Consider the following 23,170-nt stretch of genomic DNA (forward strand, 5'->3'; position numbering starts at 1 on the left):
GTGAAAAAGGCGAATGGTATGCTGGCATTTATAGCGAGAGGATTTGAGTACAGGAGCAGGGAGGTACTACTGCAGTTGTACAAGGCCTTGGTGAGACCACACCTGGAGTATTGTGTGCAGTTTTGGTCCCCTAATCTGAGGAAAGACATCCTTGCCATAGAGGGAGTACAAAGAAGGTTCACCAGATTGATTCCTGGGATGGCAGGACTTTCATATGAAGAAAGACTGGATGAACTGGGCTTGTACTCGTTGGAATTTAGAAGATTGAGGGGGGATCTGATTGAAACGTATAAAATCCTAAAGGGATTAGACAGGCTAGATGCAGGAAGATTGTTCCCGATGTTGGGGAAGTCCAGAACAAGGGGTCACAGTTTGAGGATAAAGGGGAAGCCTTTTAGGACCGAGATTAGGAAAAACTTCTTCACTCAGAGAGTGGTGAATCTGTGGAATTCTCTGCCACAGGAAGCAGTTGAGGCCAGTTCATTGGCTATATTTAAGAGGGAGTTAGATATGGCCCTTGTGGCTACGGGGATCAGAGGGTATGGAGGGAAGGCTGGGGCGGGGTTCTGAGTTGGATGATCAGCCATGATCATAATAAGTGGTGGTGCAGGCTCGAAGGGCCGAATGGCCTACTCCTGCACCTATTTTCTATGTTTCTATGTTTCTATATGCTTAAGATATGCCACAAAAGGGGTAGCAAGGTAGCACAATGGCTAGGGTAACACTATCACATCGCCAGTGACTCGGGTTCAATTCCTGCTGCTGTTTGCAAGGAGATTGTCCTTGTGACTGCATGGGTTTCCCCAGGGTGCTCGGGTTTCCTCCCACAGTCTGAAGAAGTACAGGTTAGTAGGTTAATTATTCACATGGATGTATTTGGGTGGCATGGGCTTGTTTGGCCAGAAGAGCCTGTTACGTGCTGTAACTCTTTTAAAAAAAAAAGAACATCAATCATTACGATGTAATGAGTGCTAAGCCTAGTTGGACATTTGTCTGTGTGAATCTTGAATGGCTTTGGTGTAGAATTTCAATAATTACGTAGAATACATCAGCTGCACTTTAGAATGTATGGTGTCACTTGCACTAAAATTTATATTTACCATTTATGAGTTTGGCAGAAGAAAAGCCTGAGTATTGATATATTCCTGAATCACTTTGTCATACTTGGATCAGCCTGACATTATGTGCACAAATGGAAATAAATTTAGTTCTGATTTCAACGTGATTGAACATCTATCTATCAGTAAAACAGGCAAGACCAAAAGACCATAAGATATAGGAGCAGAATTAGGCCATTTGGCCCAACGAGTCTCTCTTTGCCATTTCATCATGTCTGATCCAATTTTCCCCTCAGCCCCAATTTCCTGCCTTTTCCCCATATCCCTTCATGTCCTGCCCAATCAAGAATCTATCAAGTTCTGCCTTAAATATACATAAAGACTTGGCTTCCACAGCTGCCTGTGGCAAAGAATTCCACAGATTCACCACTCTCTGGTTAAAGAAACTCCTCCTCGTCTCTGTTCTAAAACAATGCCCCTCTATTTTGGGGCTGTGTCCTCTGATTTTAGTCTCTCTTACCATAGGTAACATCCTCTCCACATCCACTCTATCAAGGCCTTTCACCATTCAATAGGTTTTAATGAAGTCACCCCTCATTCTTCTGAATTCTTGTGAATATAGGCCAAGAGCTATCAAACACTCTTCATATGACAAACCATTCAACCCTGGAATCATTTTTGTGAACATCCTTTGACCCTCTCCAGTTTCAGCACATCCTTTGTAAGATAAGGGGCCCAAAACTGTTCACAATACTCCAAGTGAGGCCTCGCCTGTGCTTTATAAAGTCTCAACATTACATCCTTATTTTTATATACTAATCCTCTTGAAATGAATGCTAACATTGCACTTACCCTCCTCACCACAGAATCAACCTGCAAATGAACCTTTAGGGAATCCTGCACAAGGACTCCCAAGTCCCTTTGCACCTCAGTTTTTTGTATTTTCTCTCTGTTTAGAAAATAATCAATACTTTCATTACTTCTACCAAAGTGCATGACCATACACTTTCTAACAATGCATTCCATCTGCCATTTCTTTGCCCATTCTTTTAATCTGTTTGTCTTTCTGTAGTCTATCTACTTCCTCAAAATGACCTGCCACTCCAGCTATCTTCTTATCATCTGCAAACTTTGCATAAAGTCATCAATTCCATTATCCAAATCATTGACAAATAGCATAAAAAGAATCGGTCCCGAAACAGACTTCTGTGGAACACCACTAGTCACTGGCAGCCAACCAGAAAAGGCTCCCTTTATTCCCACTCTTTGCCTCCTGCCAATCAGCCACTGCTTTATCCATGCCAGAATCTTTCCTGTAATACCGTGGGCTTGTAGCTTTTTAAGCAGCCCCATGTGTGGCATCTTGTCAAAGGCCTTCTGAAAATCCAAGAACACAACATCAACTGATTTTCCTTTGTCTATCCTGCTTCTTACTTCTTCAAAGAATTCCAAAAGATTTGTCAGGTAAGAATTTTCCCTGAGGAAACCCTGCTGACTACGACCCATTTTATCATGTGCTTCCAAATATTCTGAGATCTCATCCTTAATAATTGCCTCCAACATCTTCCTGACTACTGAAGTCAGATTAACTGGCTTATAGTTTCCTTTCTTCTGCCTCTGTCCCTTCTTGAAGAATGGAATGATATTTGCTATTTTCCAGTCTTCTGGAACCATTCCAAAATCTAGTGATTCTTGAAAATCATTACTAAAGCCGCTACGATCTCTTCAGACACCTCTTTCACAACCCTTGGATGTACACCATCTGGTCCAGGTGGCTATTTAATTTTAGACCTTGTAGTTTTCCAAGAATCTTCTCTCTAATAATGGTAACTTCACACACTTCATGTTCCTGACACCTGGAACTTGCACCATACGGCTAGTGCCTTCCACAGCGAATACTGATGCAATATACTTGTTCAGATCGTCCTTGTTCCCCGTTACTACCTCTCCAACATCATTTTCCAGCAGTCCAATTTCTTTTATACTTTGTGTATCTGAAGAAAATTTTGGTATCATCTTTAATATTACTGACCAGTTTGCTTTTTTGAATTCCATCTTTACCTTCTTAATAACTTTTTTAGTTGTCTTCTGTTGGTTTTTAAAAGCTTCCCAATCTTCTAAGTTCCCGCAAATCTTTGCTCTATTACATGTCCTTTCTGTGGCTAATATTTGAATGCATTTGGAGCAAAACTTTGTGTTACAGTATTAAAAATCACTAATTACCAACATCCAATCCCCACTCCATCTTCCTCACCTGGAGCAGTCAGAGTGACTCTTGTCCAGGACTCACATCAACATATAACACTAAATGTTACTAAATGTTTAACTTCCCTAATTTATTTATTTAGGGGCACAGCACGGGAAGGTCTTTGCAGCCCAACGAGCCGCATTGCCCAGCAATCATCCATTTAACACTAGCCTAATCACAGGACAATTAGCAATGACCAATTAACCTACTAACTGGTACGTCTTTGGACTGTGGGAGGAAACCGGAGCCCCCAGGGGAAACCCACATGGTCATGAGGAGAACGTGCAAATTCCTTAAAGATGGCTTGGAAATTAACTCAGAACTCCAGGCCCTGTGCTGAAATAACATTGTGCTAATCACTACACTAGGTTGATACAAGCTTCTGGCTACGTGAATCAGAAAGTACATCAGTTGGTGCTTATGGAATTGACTACCCGACTATTGAAAATCTGATATTTTTATGTCGAGACCTGTACCCGTGATTCCACATACTTAAGTCAAGCATTGCCCCCCTCAACCTCACTGAATGCTCGCAGGGAGTCCAGATCCATTGCTAACCAGAGAAGTGCAAATACCTTATCACAGATGTAAAAAAATTTTGAAAGGAATGATCTTCAAGATTTAATGCTGTGAGAAAATATCACAAGAACCTCAGAAGAAGTTTAAGTTCTCATTGTCAACAATTAGCATATATCTCTTTCCTCTGATTGAGAAGTGAACCAATAAATTGAATCCACAATATACAGACAAAACCAAAGAAAGATAAAAAGAGATTAGCTTTATTTGTCACATGTACATCGAAAGATCGAAACATACAGTGAAATGCATTATTTGCGTCAATAACCAACAGGATCTAAAGATGTGCTAAAGGCAGCCTATAAATATCATCATGCTTTTAGCACCAACTTCGCATGCTCACAGCTTACTAACTCTAACCCTAAACTGTTCGTCTCTGGAATATGGGAGGAAATATGACAGATACTTTAAAATGAAAGTAGGCTAGAGATTAAGTGTTGAGGGCCACAAGTTGCATCTACATCCACAAAAGTCCCCAAGGATTTGCCAGGGCTTCACTTTTTGATGAGTCTGTCCTCAACTTTCTTTCTCTCTTATTAGGACACTAGTTTTATGATTATTTAATGTTAGGGGATGTTTTCTGTAAGATGGAAAGTTAGATGGTTTTGGGAAAGCATTGATGTTTACAAAGGTTCTCAAGTATTGGATGGAGTCTCATTTTAATGAGTCAATATTTACAGTGAGTGTACACGATGATGTCATTATTTAGCTGAGGTTTGTCAATGTTTACAGGGCACCTAATATTGGGCATCAGTGGTTGCAGGGCGTCTAAAAGATTATACTGATTTTAATGAAGATGGTATGTAGCATTGTTTATGGGAGGTTACCAGAAGTGTGTTGGTGTCTGCAGGTAGGCTGCTGGATTGTTTCCCATAAAACTATCTGTGGCAGGTCTTAAGATGTCAGCATCCCAGCCTCTGAAGTTCCCTGTCTTTACATTCACTTTCTTATCCTCCTCCTTTAAACTCACATCTCACCAAGCTTTTTCTTACTACCTTTCCTCATACTTGGATTTTTGATGTGTCAGTTCTTCTAATTTAGAATTTCAAAGCACTTCAGAAGATTTATATTTTAAATGCACTGTATGATGAAATGCATTGTTGCAGATTGAGGGGCAAAGGCTTCTTATTTATTAATTTACAGATCCAGCATGGGAACGGTCCGTTCTGGCCCAACGAGCCTGTGCTGGCCAATTACACCCTATGTGACCAATTAACCCACTAACTCGTATGTCTTTGGAGAACGTGGGAGGAAATGGGAGCACCCAGAGGATACAGGGAACATACAAACTCCTTGCAGGCAGCGGCTTGAATTGAACACTGGTTGCTGGTGCCGTAAAGTGATGTGCTAACCGCTACACGATGGCGCCACCTATTAGTAATTAACAAGTTACTAATTTAGTAATGCTACCTTATGCTCTGCATACTTAGTCTGAATACCAAATTAAATTTCAAACCATATATGTAACATTATTGGACGTGAACTTGTGTGAAATAAAAATAAAAGCATTAAATTGAACTGTGGGTTCAGTAATATTCAATCTTTAATTCAAAAGTATGAATATCCGCAATTCATTAATGTAAGAAACTTGTAGGAATACATAATTTAAAATTTAGTTCAGGTATCATTATGTGAATCAAAATTAATAATGTAAATTTATTGTAATTATGGAAATTGTTTAAGGAAATTATGCCAGAAATATAATATAAAGCTTCTTATATTGGGTAATCATTGCTAGATACTCACAGACATGTGTTACTCTTAGCAGATGGATTTTCTTCACTAATATTCTGAGGTTGCAAAATGCATTTCATTTACTTAATACTGAATGCCTTGGACCATTTGCCCCTTTGAGAGGAAGTTAACAACACAACTCTTAAGGTAAGAGTTGGCAGTGAAATAGAACACCACAATAATGCTTTCTCCAAAGACGGCTCTTAGAATTTGGATGAACTTCAAAGGGGATACAATATGAAGTGAGCTAATTGGAAAAAATGTAGCGTGAAATATTAGGATTGATTTGCTAACGCTGAATCCAAATCTTTTACATTTTTTAATTGATTAATTTAATAAAAGTGATTCATCAAGATATACCGATATTTCACCATGGGCAAGAAGTTTAGAGCCCTTCCACTGTAAGAGTTGAAGGAGGCTTGGTACTCCTGGACTGTGCTTACAGAAATTCAATTAGACTATCACAATTTGGTACTTTGTAAGATAAAGTTTTAACAAAACTGATTGTTGAATTTGACAGGGTGCTCAGTGCGTCAAGAGCACTTGAATGTTTTTGTTCGGGTTCCTCGGTTCTTGTGAAATTAATTTGAATGGAGGCTGGCGCGATATCAAGTAGGAAAAACCATTCCTTTCTACATAATTTGCAAGAAACTGTAGTACATTACTGAGTCCAAGACATCTATCTTCATCCAGGTCTTTATGTGTTTTTCTTATTGACCCTTCCATCCCAATTGTTTTCCGCTGAACAAAAACAGCAGAAGCTCCTCAGCTTTATTCCACTCCTCATTGGTCATCCAGAGTGAGCCTTCTACAACCATCTCACACCCTTTTTATTTCCATCTTCTAATTATTTCTATTCCTCCGTCCCACCAATGAAACTCTCCTCTCTCCAAACTTATCCAGGTACCACTAATTTCCACAAGAATTTACTTCTTCATGAGCCATTCCCTGCACTGGGCAGAGTTCATGGAATAAAGGTCTTTGCACAGTTTTCCACAGTGAATCCCTTTAGCAACTGAGCTTTTTCCATGGAAGAATATCATTACTGGTGTGGGAAGGGTTTGAACAAAACACCTGTCTGTCTGCCTGACGTATATTGGCACTAAAATGTTCTTCATATGGTGGTACTAATCTTTCAACCAGTTTTTAACCCATCATTTTTAACCTTCATTTCAATCCAACTGCCATTATGATGCTTTATTTTACCCAATTGGTCAATAAAATTTGGTTGTTTAATCTCACGTTTTGTGTGTTTCTTTTGACCTGACACTTCTAAAGTGTTTTTTTTGTTGCAAGGATGTGGAGGTGGTATGAACCCAAGTGCTAAACATAGGCGCGGAGGCCAAGTCGGGAGGCGTTATGGTCAGAGCGAGTGTGGAATTGGTGTCCAGAAAGAGTCTTTAGCCGAAGTCTTGGTTTTAGTAGAGAATTCAGGAATGATGCTAGACTTAGAACTGATAGTCCTAAGAACCATGGAACGAGGCTACCCATACAAGAGTCGACCAACGAGCTGGCAACTCCTTGCTGTGGTCACAGGGTCTTTATCCTGCAGTTCCTGATGGGAAGCAGGTGTGTGTAGTTAGTGGAACCTGGGAATGATTGGAATTTAAATGAGGTGATTGAGGCCCAATTTCTGAGGTAAATGGCATGGTGGGGGATTGCCAGAAGGGACCATGACATTTTGTTAATGATTAGCTTTACTTGTCACACGTACATCAAAGCACAGAGTGAAATGTGTCAAATTAAACCGGCGAGGATTGTGCTGGGGCAGCCCGCAAGGGTTGTCACATTTCTCCTGCCAACATCGCACGTCCACACATCTTTAGACTGTGGGAGGAGATGGGAACACCCACAGGACAGTAGTCGGCGGTCTATAACCCCAATTGGCGATCGCTGGTGCTGTAAGGTGATTGTGTGCTGCCTCCTATTTACTTTGCCCATTAGGCTGTGTGATGATGCCTGTCTTCATTGACCCATCTGAATCAGGGTATTCTGCCACTGCTAATCCACTGGCCTAAGATTCTCAAAGTACTCTCTTATTTTGGAAGGCTCAAAGCAAATGCCAGTGAAGATTTTTGAGATGGAATTGGAATTATATAGGGAATTCTCATGTGCTGTACCACAATAACATCAGCAAGAATCCAAGAACTCTTAAACCACGTGCACACCATGTTCTCGTCTAAAGCAAAGCAATTCAACTCATGGTTCGATTGTTCTGTCATGTGTGTTCACAATAATTTAATTACATTCCATACCCATGTGATTTCTTTTCTTACTTGGCTTCGCAAGAAGTGAGGAGCTATCCTTGGTTTGAAATAGGGTATGGGCCCCTTGGATCAAGTTCCTAGGATTCATTTTTGAAAATGTCATCGTTTGACTCCAAATGTGACTTTGGTACAATGATGTTGTTAGAGGTGGCAAGGTTGAAAAGAACAGTGCAATAGTTCGACAAATAGAAATGCACAAAGTAAGTTTGTTGCAAAATGGAGGGGAGTTACATATTATGTAACAAAATGGAGCACTGACTGGGTACTGTGAGACTTCATCACATTCTGCTCTCGAGGTCACACAGATAGAACAAACCAACTGATGGTGTCAACCTTGCCGCTCTGGAGAATCTACCCCGCTTCTACCGGGACCGGTGGAGGGCATGGGGTCTGGCTTCAACCGGGCAGAGTGCTCCTGCGCCATGCGGGAACGGCGCTTTGGCTGCTGGGCGACTGGTCCCGACCTTATTATGGTGTGTGTCAGGAGGGCACAGTGTTGTGGTGGGGTTTGGGTTGCACCGCCACCCGGTGTGCGCGTCGGGCTCAGGCCTCAGGAGAGGGTCCCACACAACATGAGCCGTCTCACAGGGACACCCAATGTGCCGTTCTGTGACACTCCAAAGCGTTTCTTGTACGGGCTGCTCCTGCAAACCTTTCAGTTCCTTACCTTTGTCTGCCAACCACACTCGCCTCGGCATTCTGCTTTACCATCTGGCAGCGGAGGGGGACCCTTTACGCAGGGGTGCTTCCCCTGTACATTGGGGAGCTGGGGTGGAAGGTGTTGCATTGGGCAGTCCTATACAACAGGTTCCTGAGCACTTTCGCTGACACCCCTTCCAGCCATCCATCCTGCGGCTGAGAGGAGTCAGTGTACCACGCGTTTACGGAATGTGAGAGGTTGCAGCAACTCTTTGAGCTTCTCAGTGTGCTACTGCTGAGGTTCTGGCTGCTCTTATGGCCCCGCACTCCTCATATATGGTGGGCACCCAGTTCGGATGGGGGCTGGGCATGAGGACGATCTACTGGTGGGCTTGGTCCTGGGCCTGGTCAAGATGGCTGTTCACAGAGGGTCTGGGTGGCAGAAAGGGTAGGGTGCTGCCCGGGCCAACTGTCTGCTCCTTTTCCAAGGAGACATCTGTGCCCGGCTGTCCTTCAAAAGGGAGCACGCGGTCGCAGCAGGCACTTCGGGGGGTTTCAGTGAGTGGTGGTTCCCCCGTGCTATTGACGGTTTCATAGACGGTAGTAATCATATTTCAATTTGAGAATACCTACTCTATGTAATATATTAGCCCAGCCTTGTTTTGTTTTATTTAGATCAATTTTTGGTTCAGTTTAGTTCAGGTTTTATTTCTTAGTTTTTTCACTTCAGTGTTTTTTTCGTGATTTTTTTTCATTTTTCTTTTTATCATGGTTAATTATATCAAGAGTTTGGGAGGTCTGTTATACTTGTATTGTCTGTAGTTGTTACTTGCATATGTCAATTACCAATAATGTAATCCCAATCTCTTTGTATTAGTTCTGTGAGTATGTTTATGAACCTGAAAATTAATAAAAAGATTAAAAAAGCAAAGAAAGAGTATACCTATTGTCTTGTAAATATTGATGGTCTGGACCTTTGTGTATATGTGTTGTAAATAAACTGTTACAGTCTTGTAAAAAAAAGCAAACAAACTAACTACGCCTCCCTCAACAAAACTGAAGCATTTCTACTGGATACGCAAGGTCACTGAATGCAGTGCAATTGGTCTTGCTGAGGCACAATGAACTGGTAAAAAAGCAAGAGAAATTCTGCAGATGCTGGAAATCCCAGCAACACACACAACATGCTGGAGGAACTCAGCAGGCCTGGCAGCATCTATGGAAAAGAGTACAGTTGGCGTTTTGGGCCAAGACCCTTTGGCAGGACCGGAATGTATCTGGGAGAGAACCAAGAGCTGTCTGTAAGTTGTCTATGTGACAGCAAAAACATCCCCTTATTTTTGTAAAACACCTGTTAGACAATTTTTAATGCTACTGATTTGTAATAAACTGGGCAAGGAGTATATACACAATTATTCCTTTTGTTCTCTGGACTTGGTTGCCATACATCTTCAGTGACTGTCTCCCCATCGGTGATGTATAAACATAAATAACATTTAGATCAGTTGGTCCCAACCCTTTTTATGTCATGGACAATGGCCACTAATCAAAGAGGCCATAGAACCCAGGTTGGGAATCCTTGGTTAAGAGTTTGAATTTTGCATTTGTACCGGTTCAGAAGACAATCATCAAATTGCAGCATTAAATCTGCTTTTCTCTCTTTTCTGATGTTACCTGGCTTTGCTGAGTCTTTCCAGTTCTATTTCAGATTTCCTGCATCTGTAGAATGTTGTAACTCAGAGTCCAGAATTCATTTTCCTTTCTTGCTCTATTTGCATTCCACCCTTTCTATTTACATTTGGAGCTACAAATAATCGGCGTTCGCTACCCGTTCAGAGCTGGAACCAGATCACTTTTGTCACTTATTCTCTTGTGAACACCATCCTATCACAGACATTCCCCTTGTCCTCTCTATTTCTCCACCACCTTGTCAACTTAAATGGTTTTGCTCCACAGATACCACCAGAAAGAGCTGAGTATTTCTACTATATTCTTGTTTAGTTTCAGGTGCCTAGTGTCTGCAGTTCTTTGCTTTTTATCAAATCAATCTGCTCTTCAGCTGTCAGAGCTTGAATCACGAACACCAGGCAGTGGTCAGCCAGTTTGCCTCCCTGAGCTGTTTACATTCTGGGAGAATGCAACTGAATTATTGGGACATCAGACATTCTAATGCCTGGATCAGAAGTGCTACCAAATGGCCCAGAGAAGGAATAAATCAGTGAGCTCTCACAGAATAAAGAGAATTCCTGTAATGTATTGCCTGGTTGGAGAGCTGGTCTGCGTGGGTGGATATGAGTGCTGATCTCTGGGACTACTGTCTGCTTTAAATGTTTATTTAACCATCTGTTGCAAAATTACATGACAACAAACATCCTGATTTAATGACAGCAATTAATTAATAGATTTAACATTTTACTAACTACATCTGGTAGTAAAATCATGTCAAACTCAGACTTAAAGTTTCCATCAGTCAAGGAGAATGTGGAATATCAGAAGACCATACTTCAGCAGAAAATCTTTGTGCTGCGATAATGAAACTGTGGCCTAGAACTTCATTAGCTTCTTACTAGAAGCGTCGAAGCACCTAGAGTACACTTCTCACGCAGTTGCTCTAAAGATGAAGTTTCCAATCCCATGCCTGTTGCTGCTGTTTAACTGGGGAGTCACCTCAATGGTGTGAAAGGATTCAGGGAAGTCTTTGTAAACTTTAGATTTTTAGCATTTAAGTCTATCGAGTTTTATTAGTTTTTTTAAAAAATGTTTCTGAAAAGTATGAACATTTAAATATTTTGACAGCTTGGACAACTAGCTGGGCAGGGAAGGAGGCTTAGCTAGCCATTAGCTCTTTGTGACTGAAGCTGTTTTTTAGCCACCCACCTCCCTCATACCTAGTAGGCCCTCCGTTAATCAGGGTCATAAGCCAGGGTAGTATGATATGAGAAAAAGTTGTTGCCCATGCAGCTGATGAATCCAAAGGAGTGGCAGAGACTGATACAATTTGGTACCAGTGGCATTGCAGAAGTTGCCAGTCAGCATTGACTCAACATGGGACTGCCTTAGGGACACCAGCTCCGGATTTTTCCTTGGGGTTTACTCCCGAAGCCTTCCTCATGAATGGGTACAGCCGCAAGGCAGTGCAGGAGGTTTGAGATCAAAGTTTTGCTTCTCCTAGATGAGGTGCCAAACACAACTAATGAGCCCCATCTGCCCAAAGTGACTGGTTTTAAGGCACCAGTAACCTGCCTTTGCCCCTCTCCTGTCATTAGAAACTGTCCCGCCAGGTTTAGTAGGTAAGACACACATGAAGGCCCAGGAGCTGGATTTGGTTGTCAGAGGCAATTTGAGATGCACGCCATTGGGAGCATTTAATAGACAGAGGGAGCTATCGCCCCACTACCACCCCTGGCTATGACAACCTCTATTTCAATAGAGGAGGATAGTAGCATGATGTTAACTTTTGTCTTTCAAAGAATCTGGGTGCAAATTGTTTCTCAGGTCATCTACTGGCATAGTGGAACTTGCTTGTCAAAATCAATCATGGGATTGGGGTATTGCTGGACAAGCTTTTCACTATATCTCAGTACATGTGACATCCATTGCCATCACCAACTATATGAGAAAATGCTGATTAAACTGAGTTAACTACTCAGTTAATTCAGAGGGAAATCAAATTAGTTACGTACAATGATGTGCGACTGGTCTTACAAATAGGTCATACTGCATAGCAGAGTATTGTTTTCTTCCTAATGGATCTCAGTGAATCAGTTGTGTTTAATAATGATTTACAAACTTGTTTCTCTCCTTTATTAAGATTAGCTTTGCTGATCAACTGAACATTTTTGTGAGATTTGAACTCATAATCTTTGGATTATTGGACATAAATCTTTCTACTGGCATGGACAACAGCATCTCACGATATTGACATGGATTACCTCACACTTCAGTATTTACACCAACCTTATTTGAGAAGTGCTTCTCTATTTCTGGATAATCTATGTGGTCAACCTCTTTTCTAAATGATAATCATAAGACCCACTAATCAACATTGCAACATTGGAATCGATGCAGACCTTCAACCCCATACCTTCAGCACTTCCTTCCACCAATCTCTGCAGCAATTGATTAGATTCTCGACCTCATAATCTATCTCGTCATGATCTTGCACTTTATTGTTTACCTGCACTGCACTTCCTCTGTAGCCATTATACTGTTCATTCTGTTATGGTTTCAACTTGTTCTGCTTCAGCACATTGTGTAATGATTTGATCTGTATGAACAGTATGCAAGACACTTTTCACCATATCTCAGTACATGTGACAATAATAATCCAATTCTTGTCTGTGATTTCTGCTTCTATCTCAGTTCATTTTTGTTTTCTGAGGACATTACCCTTGCTCTCCCTTACAAACTGCCCAAGTCCTTTTCATGGTTATGTGAGATAGAGAGGAGAGAGCGAGGGAGAGGAGGGAGATGGAGAGAGGGAGAGGGAGAGGGAGATCATTGAACAATTTCATGTATCAGGCTTCACTCACAATTAAAATTCCTTCTGTGTGCATGCTTTTTGAATACAAACTCTCCCACAGATTGGCAATTATCTCAGAACATGGAACATAGAACATTACAGCACAGTACAGGCCTTTCAGCCCACGATGTTGTGCTGACCTTTCAACCTATTCAAAACTAATCTAATCCTTTCCTCCTACATAGAACTCCATTTTTTAAAATCATCCATGTGCCTATCTATGAGTTTCTTAAATGCCCATAATGCAGGCATGCACCTACTGCTCTGCATAAAAAAACCTACCTCTGATATCCCCTCTATGATTTCCTTTAATCACCTTAAAGTTACGCCCTCTCATACTAGCCATTTCCACCCTGGGAAAAAGTCTCTGACTAACCTCTTGTTCTGTGCCTCTTATCAACATGTTATTTTAAGGATGTTGGTCTCAAGAAATGAAACTTTCAATGACTGATTGCCAATATGGGGTAATAACTTGAAGCAAAATACACAAGAAAACCACATTATTAATTATTTTATAATTATCCTAATACTCTGAGCTGAGATGGAATAATAAGCAAAGTGAGTACATCTCCACAAACTTATCAAGATTAGACCAATGCTTTTACTGCATCTTTAACCCATGAATTACACTTTTTTTTGTTTTGATGACCAAGTATTGTCTTTTACTCCATTGTTTAAGAAGCTAAATATTTGTACCTGTATCTGTTCGAATGGAATTTCAAAGCTGAATGACTCATTGTAGTAAGGATTCAGTGTGTTTTTCTTGACTGTGGTTTTCTTCTTCTTGAGTCGTTTCCCATTCTGCAGGAGATGTATCTTTACATAGGGATCTAAAAAAATAAGATTGCCATTCTTTAGTAATCTATTTGAAATAAAGAAAGATTAGTCTTTAAAACCTTGAGGCACAGGAAGGTGTACTCGACTGGATCCATCCTTGTGTTTCCCGTTCCTTTATATTTTCGCCAACTCAGATGACAAATTGAGTGAAGCTGCCCATGTGCTGGTTGAAAGGTTTTGGAGATCATCTCACCTTGTGCTGCTGTTGTGTGCCATCTGCTTTGAATTCTTTATTAGCTTTGATGAATTTTCAGTAAGCAAATTTTACAGTGCGGGATGAAGAAATTTTGGAATACACAGATAGGAATGTAGTGAACAACCAGAATACAACTCAGAAAATTATGAGTGCACAGGCATAATTTTATATCAAACTATTTTGTTTTTATGATGAATGGTCTGTGTGAAGTTAACTTGTTTCTGTCTTTGAGATTTATGGAAAGAGGTTCAATAGCAACTATCAATGGGTTCTGAATATTCGAATAATAGTAATAGAATCATGGAAATGTGCCAATTGAAATGGACCTTTTGGTCCATCTTATCCAATGCCAACTGTGACACTGATCCATGCTAATCACATTTGCCTGCCTTAGGCCCAGATTCCTCATACCTTTCCTATCAAAGTAGCTGTCCAGATGCATTCTAAGCTAGATGTACACAATGTGTGGAAGGGAGAAACTTGGAGAACTATGAGGAAAGAACAGGTGGCTGGGACTACATAGAGAGCCAATTTTGCCCTCCTTCTGTTCTACTGTGCAACAGATCTATGTACTTAATGACTTCACAACTGACCAGTTCATGTGCTTACTGATTTTACAGGCATTAATATGAGTGGTTTCAATATATTGCATCTTATTCACGATGCATTCCATCCTTAGTTCCTTCCAATACTGTTTTTTTGAAACACACTATCTGTGGGACATTGAGCTACCGAAGTGCCTGTGGCTGTGATCATCCTGCGCATGGTCTGATGGGTTTTTGTTTTGCATCTGAGAAGGATAATTTCATCCTCCGGCTCACTAATCCCAAAGCAATCTACCTTATTGATCAGCTCAAGTTCTTTCAATCATCAGCAGGCAGTTTAAAATAATAGGCAGTTCTGGGGATTAAACAGACAGCTATCTGGCTCTGAAATAACTGCTATAAAGCAAACATAGCATGAGTCACTGAGGAATGCAGTGCAGGAGAAATGTAGTTCTCTGGCAAACTGCTGCATTGCAAATTTATTTTCCCTTGGTATCCCTGGAATCACAAACTTCTGATAATGAGAACAAGTATTAAGTAGAACACTGCATATGGTAGCATTTGCACAGACCTGATATTGTGGTATAATCCTACTTCTGTAACTTCATTATGTTACAATATTGAAGGAATTTTAATACCAACTCTGGTGTTTAGCATCAGTGGTTGGATTCGCAACATAACAGATTACAGTACAATCACTCTTATGTGGTTGTAACCTCTATTAGCAAATAGTTTGTTAATCTAATATGATAGAAGAAAGCATGACTCTCACAATCCATAACATGAAAGAGAATCTCCATATACACTAGATTTTTCTATTCCTCTGAATGTAGTCTACCTTTGGCTGGTGAAATTGCTGCTGCACTGCTTCATCAGGCCAACACAAATGCTGCCTGTGTGGAGTTTGCAGGTTCTCCCTATGACTGTGTGGGTTTCTTTCAGGTAAACAGGTTTCCTCCCAAATTAGAAAGATCTGATGGTTCAGAGATTAATCAATCACTGTAAATTGCTTACAGTTTTAAAAGTGAGTGGTGGAATCAAGGAGGAATTGATCAGATTATTGCAAATGGATGGTTAACGGTAGACGTGGACCAGGTGGATCAGAGGGTTTGCTTCCATGATCTATGACTCATGACGTATCTAAAAATTCAGCGATAGAGCTTCAGTCTCCACTCACCAGGTTTGTCTGTCTCCACTTACCAGGGTTGTCTGATTCTTGCCCTTGTCATTCTGACAAAATGTCTTCGCTACTAACAAGCCATAGAATTGTACATTGTACTGAACTTTTAGTGTCTGTCATAACTAATGCTGATCTCAAAAACAATAGAGTAGACCCTGAAGGAAATACATTGAGAATACCTGTATATTGAACACTTCGGTATTGATGGGGCTCCATCAACGCTTACCCCGGGCCTCCGAGTAGCAGGCAACATAATCAGGACCCCTCCCATCCCTGTCATTCTTTCTACTTTCCCCTTTCAACTGGGAAGAAGACACAAAGCCTTTGGAACACGTACCACCAGTTTCAAGGACAGCTTTTTTTAAATCACAGTATTAGATTCATTAATGGACTTCTTATACACTAAAGTTGAACTTTTAATCTCTCAATTTACCTTGCCATGGCTCCTGCAATTAATTTGTCTACCTGCAGTTTCTCTGTAACTGCAACACCAGATTCTGCATTCAGTTTTTCCTTTTTGTACAACCTCGATGTACTTGTGCACAGAATGATCTATGTGCATGGCATGTAAATGAAAGATTTTCACTGTATTATGATGCATGTGACAATAACAAGCCAATTATCAATTACACTTATTCAGATCGGGCAAACAATAACTAGAAAAGATCACAAAACATTTTCCCAGATCACTAACTCTTAATCTCAAAATACTTGCTTTTTTCTCAATTTTGAATTTTATTTTGGTTTTGCATTTAAATGCGGAAGAAACCTGAAGGAAAGTCAAGAATCTAAACAAAATAGAAAGATCTCATTCATTTTGAAGGATGTTAAGGTTTTCCCATTGAATTATTGTGCTTTCAAATTCTTTTGTAATTTTTATTTTCCTAGATCTATAGTTTATTCATGATTGATGGCTAGATTGCATATTTTGTAAGCTTAATATATTTGAAATTAACTAAAGTTTTCTTCTCCCTATACCATAAAATTGTATTTTTGAACTTAGTGCTAGAACAGATTTACAGTCTGCTCTGATAAAGGCTCATTGACCCAAACTGTAAACTATTGTTTCTTTCTTCAGAACTCTCCAACCCACTGAAACTTCCAGTATTTCCATACTTATTTCAGATTTCCAGTGTTCCCAATGTTTTACTTTTTTAGAAATATGAACAATTCTGAAGGTTAAGTACTAAGGATTAAAGCACCAAAGACGTCCCGGCTTGATGTCTGACCACTGCTCACTATTAACACCAGAAACTGACCCTGTAGTTATGTTAAAATATGTTAACATATGTTATATGTTTCCTCCAAGTACCACCTATACTGCTGGGCAAGTCTGTGATTGGACTTTGGACTAAGTTGATAAATATAGTCATAGTCATACTTTATTGATCCCGGGGGAAATTGGTTTTCATTATAGTTGCACCATAAATAATTAAATAGCAATAAAACCATAAGTAGTTAAATAGTAATATGTAAATTATGCCAGGAAATAAGTCCAGGACCAGCCTATTGGCTCAGGGTGTCTGACCCTCCAAGGGAGGAGTTGTAAAGTTTGATGGCCACAGGCAGGAATGACTTCCTATGACGCTCTGTGTTGCATCTTGGTGGAATGAGTCTCTGGCTGAATGTACTCCTGTGCCCAACCAGTACATTATGTAGTGGATGGATGGGAGACATTGTCCAAGATGGCATGCAACTTGGACAGCATCCTCTTTTCAGACACCCCGTCAGAGAGTCTAGTTCCATCCCCACAACATCACTGGCCAAGATCAAGATATAGACCAAGATCATTTATCGAGATGCTAAAAGACATAATTTCTCATAAACAATTGTGAATATGGCAAGGGCAACTGTTGCACACTTTAAAATTCAGAGGACAGTTGATACAATTTGGTAACAACATGAAGCATTTATTTTAATTTCAAAGCCAAATTCACATTTTGTGAATAATTTATGTGCAAAGTATTCTATATTTGGACTCCCCCCTCTGCCTCATTCCCACCAACCATTACTTTCCTATGTCATGTGCGTGGCTCGTCCAGATGACGTTTTCCATCAGGTAATGAATACATACTTTGATCGTCCCTGCGTTGTAAAGACAGCATTCAACCTTTTGACAGCAGTAAGTGCGGTCCGGCACCAAACTATTTTGTTTGAGCTTTAGTCATCATAAACACAACTTTGAACCTGTTAAACTTTTTGTTAGCTGATAGCCAACTATTTTCTGTAAGTGGCATCACACTAGCTAGTAGAAACTGTGGGCTTGCTATGTTGGTGCTGGAATGTGTGGCGACCCTTGCGGGCTGCCCCTGGCATATTCCTGGGTGTGTTGGTTGGTTGTTAATGCAAATGAAACATTTCACTGTATGTTTTGATGTACACGTGATAAATAAACTTGATTCTTGAATCTTGAAAGGGGGCTGTAGAATATCTTGTGATACAGAAATGTGCAGCCTATGCAGTCAGTCAAAGCCTTCTGCATTAAACTTCAAAACTCATCCCTCACATATGATTGCAGACTTGAGTATGAAGCAAAGCCTGTGTTTTGTTGGTAGGTTTAGCACTGAAGGATGGACAGTGTGCTGACTGAGTTCCAATGATTTGTTATCATGAAGACTGCTTATTTGTACCATTTACAATAGGGATTAAGTGGCTGCATTGATAATTGTGTTCTCCCAATCAAAAAAAAAACCATCATCTTATCCTCAGCCAATTCTTTGCCATCTCTTCCAGAGGAGTAATGTAAACTATAGATATATGACCAGTTTCAGAGTGTAAACATACAAAGAGCGGTCATTAATAAGGCAAATAAATAGCGTTAATCCTGGCAAACTCCAGTATGATGCAGCTTCAATCAAACAATATGCAGATATACGCAATCCTTTGATATCTGGCTGCTAAAACAGGAACAGTACTAATTTGCCCTTATTTCTCACAATTTCTCATAATATATTAATGTGCTGCCTTCCAATTAGCTGAAATTGTCAGAATTTAGTGTCTACATTATTTGGTTTTCCTCTATCACTGTCAGATATTTCTGGTAAATTATGTTAGTTTTGTATCTTTACAGGTTGGCTGTCTGCTTGGAATTACACTCACCAAAGCTAAAGGATAGCCCCTGAAACCATGTGTGGAATTTCCTTATGGGTGCTCTAAGGTAACAGTGCTTTCAGTCGATTTGCACTTGTTACTACAGTCATCAATTAGAGACACGTCTCCAACTTTTTGGAGTGCATTGAAACAGTTTCTTAATAGATCACTGATTGGTTTGAAAGTTACCTTTTAATACTTGATTGGCATGTCACAGACAGTTCCTACAACTGGAATAAGATCTCAAGTTTGAATGTCAAATATGTCTCCTTTCTGTTTTGTGTGGGACCATGTGAGAACATAACAAGTCGAAGCAGGACAATCTGCTCTTGTGACTGCTCTATTGTTTAATACATCTCACATCTGGCTGAATTATATTGTATTTGCCACTTCCCCAACCATATTTGCAAATGATCTATATCCCAATCTATCATTTGGTGCACTAACCACAACAAAACCAATCTTTGTATTGACTGCAGATAGACTTACTTTAAAAAAAACATATTTACATTCAAATCAAGGTCATTTATATATATTACAACAGCAGAGGTCCCTGTAGGGATCCTTGTGGAACACCACTAGTCATGAACCTCCAGCCAAACTAAGTCCCTTTGACCATCACCCTCTGCCTTCTATGGGAAAGCCAAATCTGAATCCATTCTATTGTTTCCGTGATTGTCCCTATTTTACTTTATGAATAATGGAACAATATCATCTACTCACTAGTGCTTCAGGATCTTACCTGTGGCTATAAAGGACACAAGGATCTTGGTCAAGGACCCTGCAATCTTAGCTCTTGCTTCTCTCCATCACCTGAGGTGTATCCCATCAGGCCCTAGGAACTTATCTCCCTTAATGTTCTTCAAGAGACCCAACACTAAGTACTTCTTTATCACTAAATGCCCTAGCATACTGCTTTGCTCTACAAGGAGCTCACTGCCCTCCATATCCTTCTCTTTGGTGAATACTGATACAATGTTCTCACTTAAGACTTCACTTACATCTCTTCCTTTTTATCCTGTTGCCAATGTCTTTTTATCACCCATTCTGACCTTCCTAATTCTCTTCTTGAGTTCTTTTCTAGTTCCATTTTCAACTGTTTATTTTGAGTATTGTCTGCCTGTTTAAAACTGAAATTAATTTTCAGTTGTTGAAATCAGAAACAAAAACTGAAGTATTGGAAGAAGAAAGATCACTATCCCCAAGTATTGACTGGTTTCTCTTTCCACAGATGCTGCTTGAGTGGCTTTTTGAGTTTTTCCAGGTATTTCTTTTTCTGTTTAAACCTGTATGTTGGCTTTGACACACCCAGATAGCTAGTGAGGAATAGGATCTATATGCTTGAAGAAGTCAGTCTGTTTACCATCTTCTTTCTTTTCCCCAGTACAAATAGGTGTTAGGCAGGTGAAATTCACCCTCACGAGAGAAGAAGAAAATAAGTCACTCATTTGCAATTTCAACTGAACTTTTGCTTGCATACATGTTTGACTTGCAATTCTCTTGTTGTTTTAAAATATTTATATTCCCTTTGTCTTAGAGATACTTTTTAAAGTACTTCTCAGCTATTTTAATCAAACTATTTGAAAGAATCAATCAGAAAATTACGGTCAAAGAAGACTAATTATAAAATGTAAGTCCTTCCAGGTTTTTGTCTCGAGTTCAGAGTCGACTATTCTCAAATCAACACACTTAAATCCAGATCATGTAGTATAGGGTACACAGGCTCTTGTTTTATTTCACTACTAATACAACAAGATTATAATTGTGGTAGCAAAATTGTAACTTCATAAGAAAACTTACTTTAAGGAATTTCCAATTTATCCCACTTTATTTGCAAATGCCCTGCATTAAGGAAAGCTGGAAAGAAATTATGCTCATGAACTTACCTTTCTGTATCTTTCAGTCATAAAGCAGTAATGTTATAACTTTTGTATTTCCAAGCTGCCAGGAAATGGTGTCTGAGAAGATTCAGCTGTAGGGTAATTTTTTATTCAATCTTTTCTGTGAACAGAAGTTAGCTACTGGGGAGTTCCCTAATACTGGCACTAGAAGCAAAGTAAAAAGGTTGACTGCCGGACTGTTTCATTGCAAATGTGTGCAGTATAATTATTTTATTAGCTCTGCTTTGCAGAGGGAGCAAGGCTGAGGAAAGCAAATTTAATTAAGCATGATTAAATAAGCATTGTTTTGAAACATGCAGGAAAATAGAAAAAAACACTTCGAAAAGTAAAACCAAAAATATGGAGTATTCCTAAGATGTACCGATACATCATTACGAGCTCAGTCTTTGATTTTTTTTTAACAGAGATCGTTATATTGCTAGCAACACACATAAAAGTTGCTGGTGAATGCAGCAGGCCAGGCAGCATCTCTAGGAAGAGGTACAGTCAATGTTTCGGGCCGAGACCCTTCGTCAGAACTAACTGGAAGAAGAGCTAGTAAGTGTCTCTTACTATCTTAATATGAATGGTAACTATAGATTTATAATTTGAAAGCTCCGGGAAACACCAGATAATAAAGTAAAACTGGATTTAATCATTCTATTTGCTGAATTACCACTGCCATTAACATGAAATATCACCCAATAGCAAGTATCCTGAACTCAGCGAGAGCAGCTCTGATAAAAGAAAAAGATTTTTTTTTCCCCAGCAGTCGAGGGATAGCACAATGATAACGTGGGAATAGAAACATGTTTTGAAAGATCACGTTAATGTCACTGAGTAAATGCTAGGATACTTTAAATTTCTATGACTTCTTTGGAAATGCCACTTTATTGTTGAGCCTTTTGGAAACCAATATTAAATTATTTATTTTTTCCATCTTATCATTTTAATGCTGAGGCCCAGCTCTCTCTACCCACAAGTTTCTAACCTTATCTTGCAGTCCAGATACCCTTTCAACAATAACCATAAACTCCTGCAATATCTGTATCTGTAAGTGAAATGCCGTCAAGTTTTGAAAATACTAGGTAATTACATGGAACACTGATTAAGATTTAAAAATTTTAAGCAGAGGCTTATTATTTCTTCAGAGTATTCTTCATCCTGGATGCTTAATATTGCTTCAGAGAAGATACACTAGGATTCAAGATTCAAGATTGTTTAATGTCATTTCCTGTACACAAGTGTAAAGGAGAATGAAATAATTGTTACTCTGGTTCTGATGCAGCACAAAGATAACAAACATAATAATAATAATAATAAATAAAATAAGTATAAATCCATAAAATAGCTTATATCCATAGCTTGGCTTGACTGTATGTCCATAAAGTGACACTAGGCTGTACACACGGTGACTGACAAGAAATAATAAAGTAGTGGTGGAGTTAGTGGGTGGAGGTGTTGATCAGCCTGTCTGCTTAGGGAAAGTAACTGTTATTGAGTTGTGTGATTCTTGTGTAGATGGAGCATAGCTTCCTCCCTGATGGGAGTGGGGCAAACAGTCTATGAGCAGGGTGGGTGGGATCCTTCATGATGTTACTGGCCCTTTTCCAACACGTTTCTGTATATGTGGTTTGTCCTTTATGATGGGTTGGCTTGTGCCAGTGATGTGTTGGGCAGTTTTGACTACCCGTTGTAGAGCCTTCCTGAAAGCCACCGTGCAATTTCTGTACCAAGCTGGTTAGCATGCTCTCTACTGTGCATCAGTAGAATGACGTTTGAGTATGGATGTGCAAAGTCCAGCTCTCTTCAGGCCTCTCAGAAAGTAGATGCATTGGTGAGCTTTCTTGACTGTGTAGATGTTTTCTGGGACCATGAGAGGTTGTGTATAATGTGCACTGCCAGGTATTTGAAACTGCTCAGTTTCCACTGCTGTGCCACCGATGTAACGGGGGACATGAGTGGTGTGAGTTCTCCTGAGTCCATTACCATCTCCTTTGTTTTGTTGACATTAACAAAGAGGTTATTTGCTTGGAACCAGGCCTTGAGCTTTCCCACCTCCTCTCTGTAAGCTGTCTGATAGAATCCTAAAAGTTGAGAAAGGGGTTTGCCAGGGCAGATAGAAATCCTGCACCTAATCCTGCACTCAGTGGCCACTGAGTGTGTACTTAAGTACTAATAAATGCAGTGAAGGAATGAAGAGAAATCTCTTAATTCAGAGAATGTTGAGAATATGGGATTCACTCTGCCATGGAGGGGTTGAGTTTGAGGACCAACCCAATCCTAGCATTATGATTCATGAAGTCTGAAAGAGCATTTAGGGGAATCTGGGAATGTTTCAAATGGGATTTATTCATCATAGCCTGATAATCACTCAAAATAGCCTTACTTTTCTCTA

General features: G+C 39.8%; 1 protein-coding gene across 1 annotated transcript in view; it reads right to left on the reverse strand.

Moving 5' to 3' along the window:
- LOC140209392 (synaptotagmin-B) overlaps positions 1-23,170 on the reverse strand; it is a 138,185-nt gene that overhangs the window by 19,728 nt on the left and 95,287 nt on the right. The window contains exon 8 of the mRNA XM_072277644.1: positions 13,741-13,874. Within this exon, the coding sequence (XP_072133745.1) occupies positions 13,741-13,874 (134 nt within the window). The remainder of the gene's footprint in view (positions 1-13,740; positions 13,875-23,170) is intronic.

Source organism: Mobula birostris, chromosome 14, assembly GCF_030028105.1.
Source record: "Mobula birostris isolate sMobBir1 chromosome 14, sMobBir1.hap1, whole genome shotgun sequence".
NCBI classification, from domain to species: Eukaryota; Metazoa; Chordata; class Chondrichthyes; order Myliobatiformes; family Myliobatidae; genus Mobula; species Mobula birostris.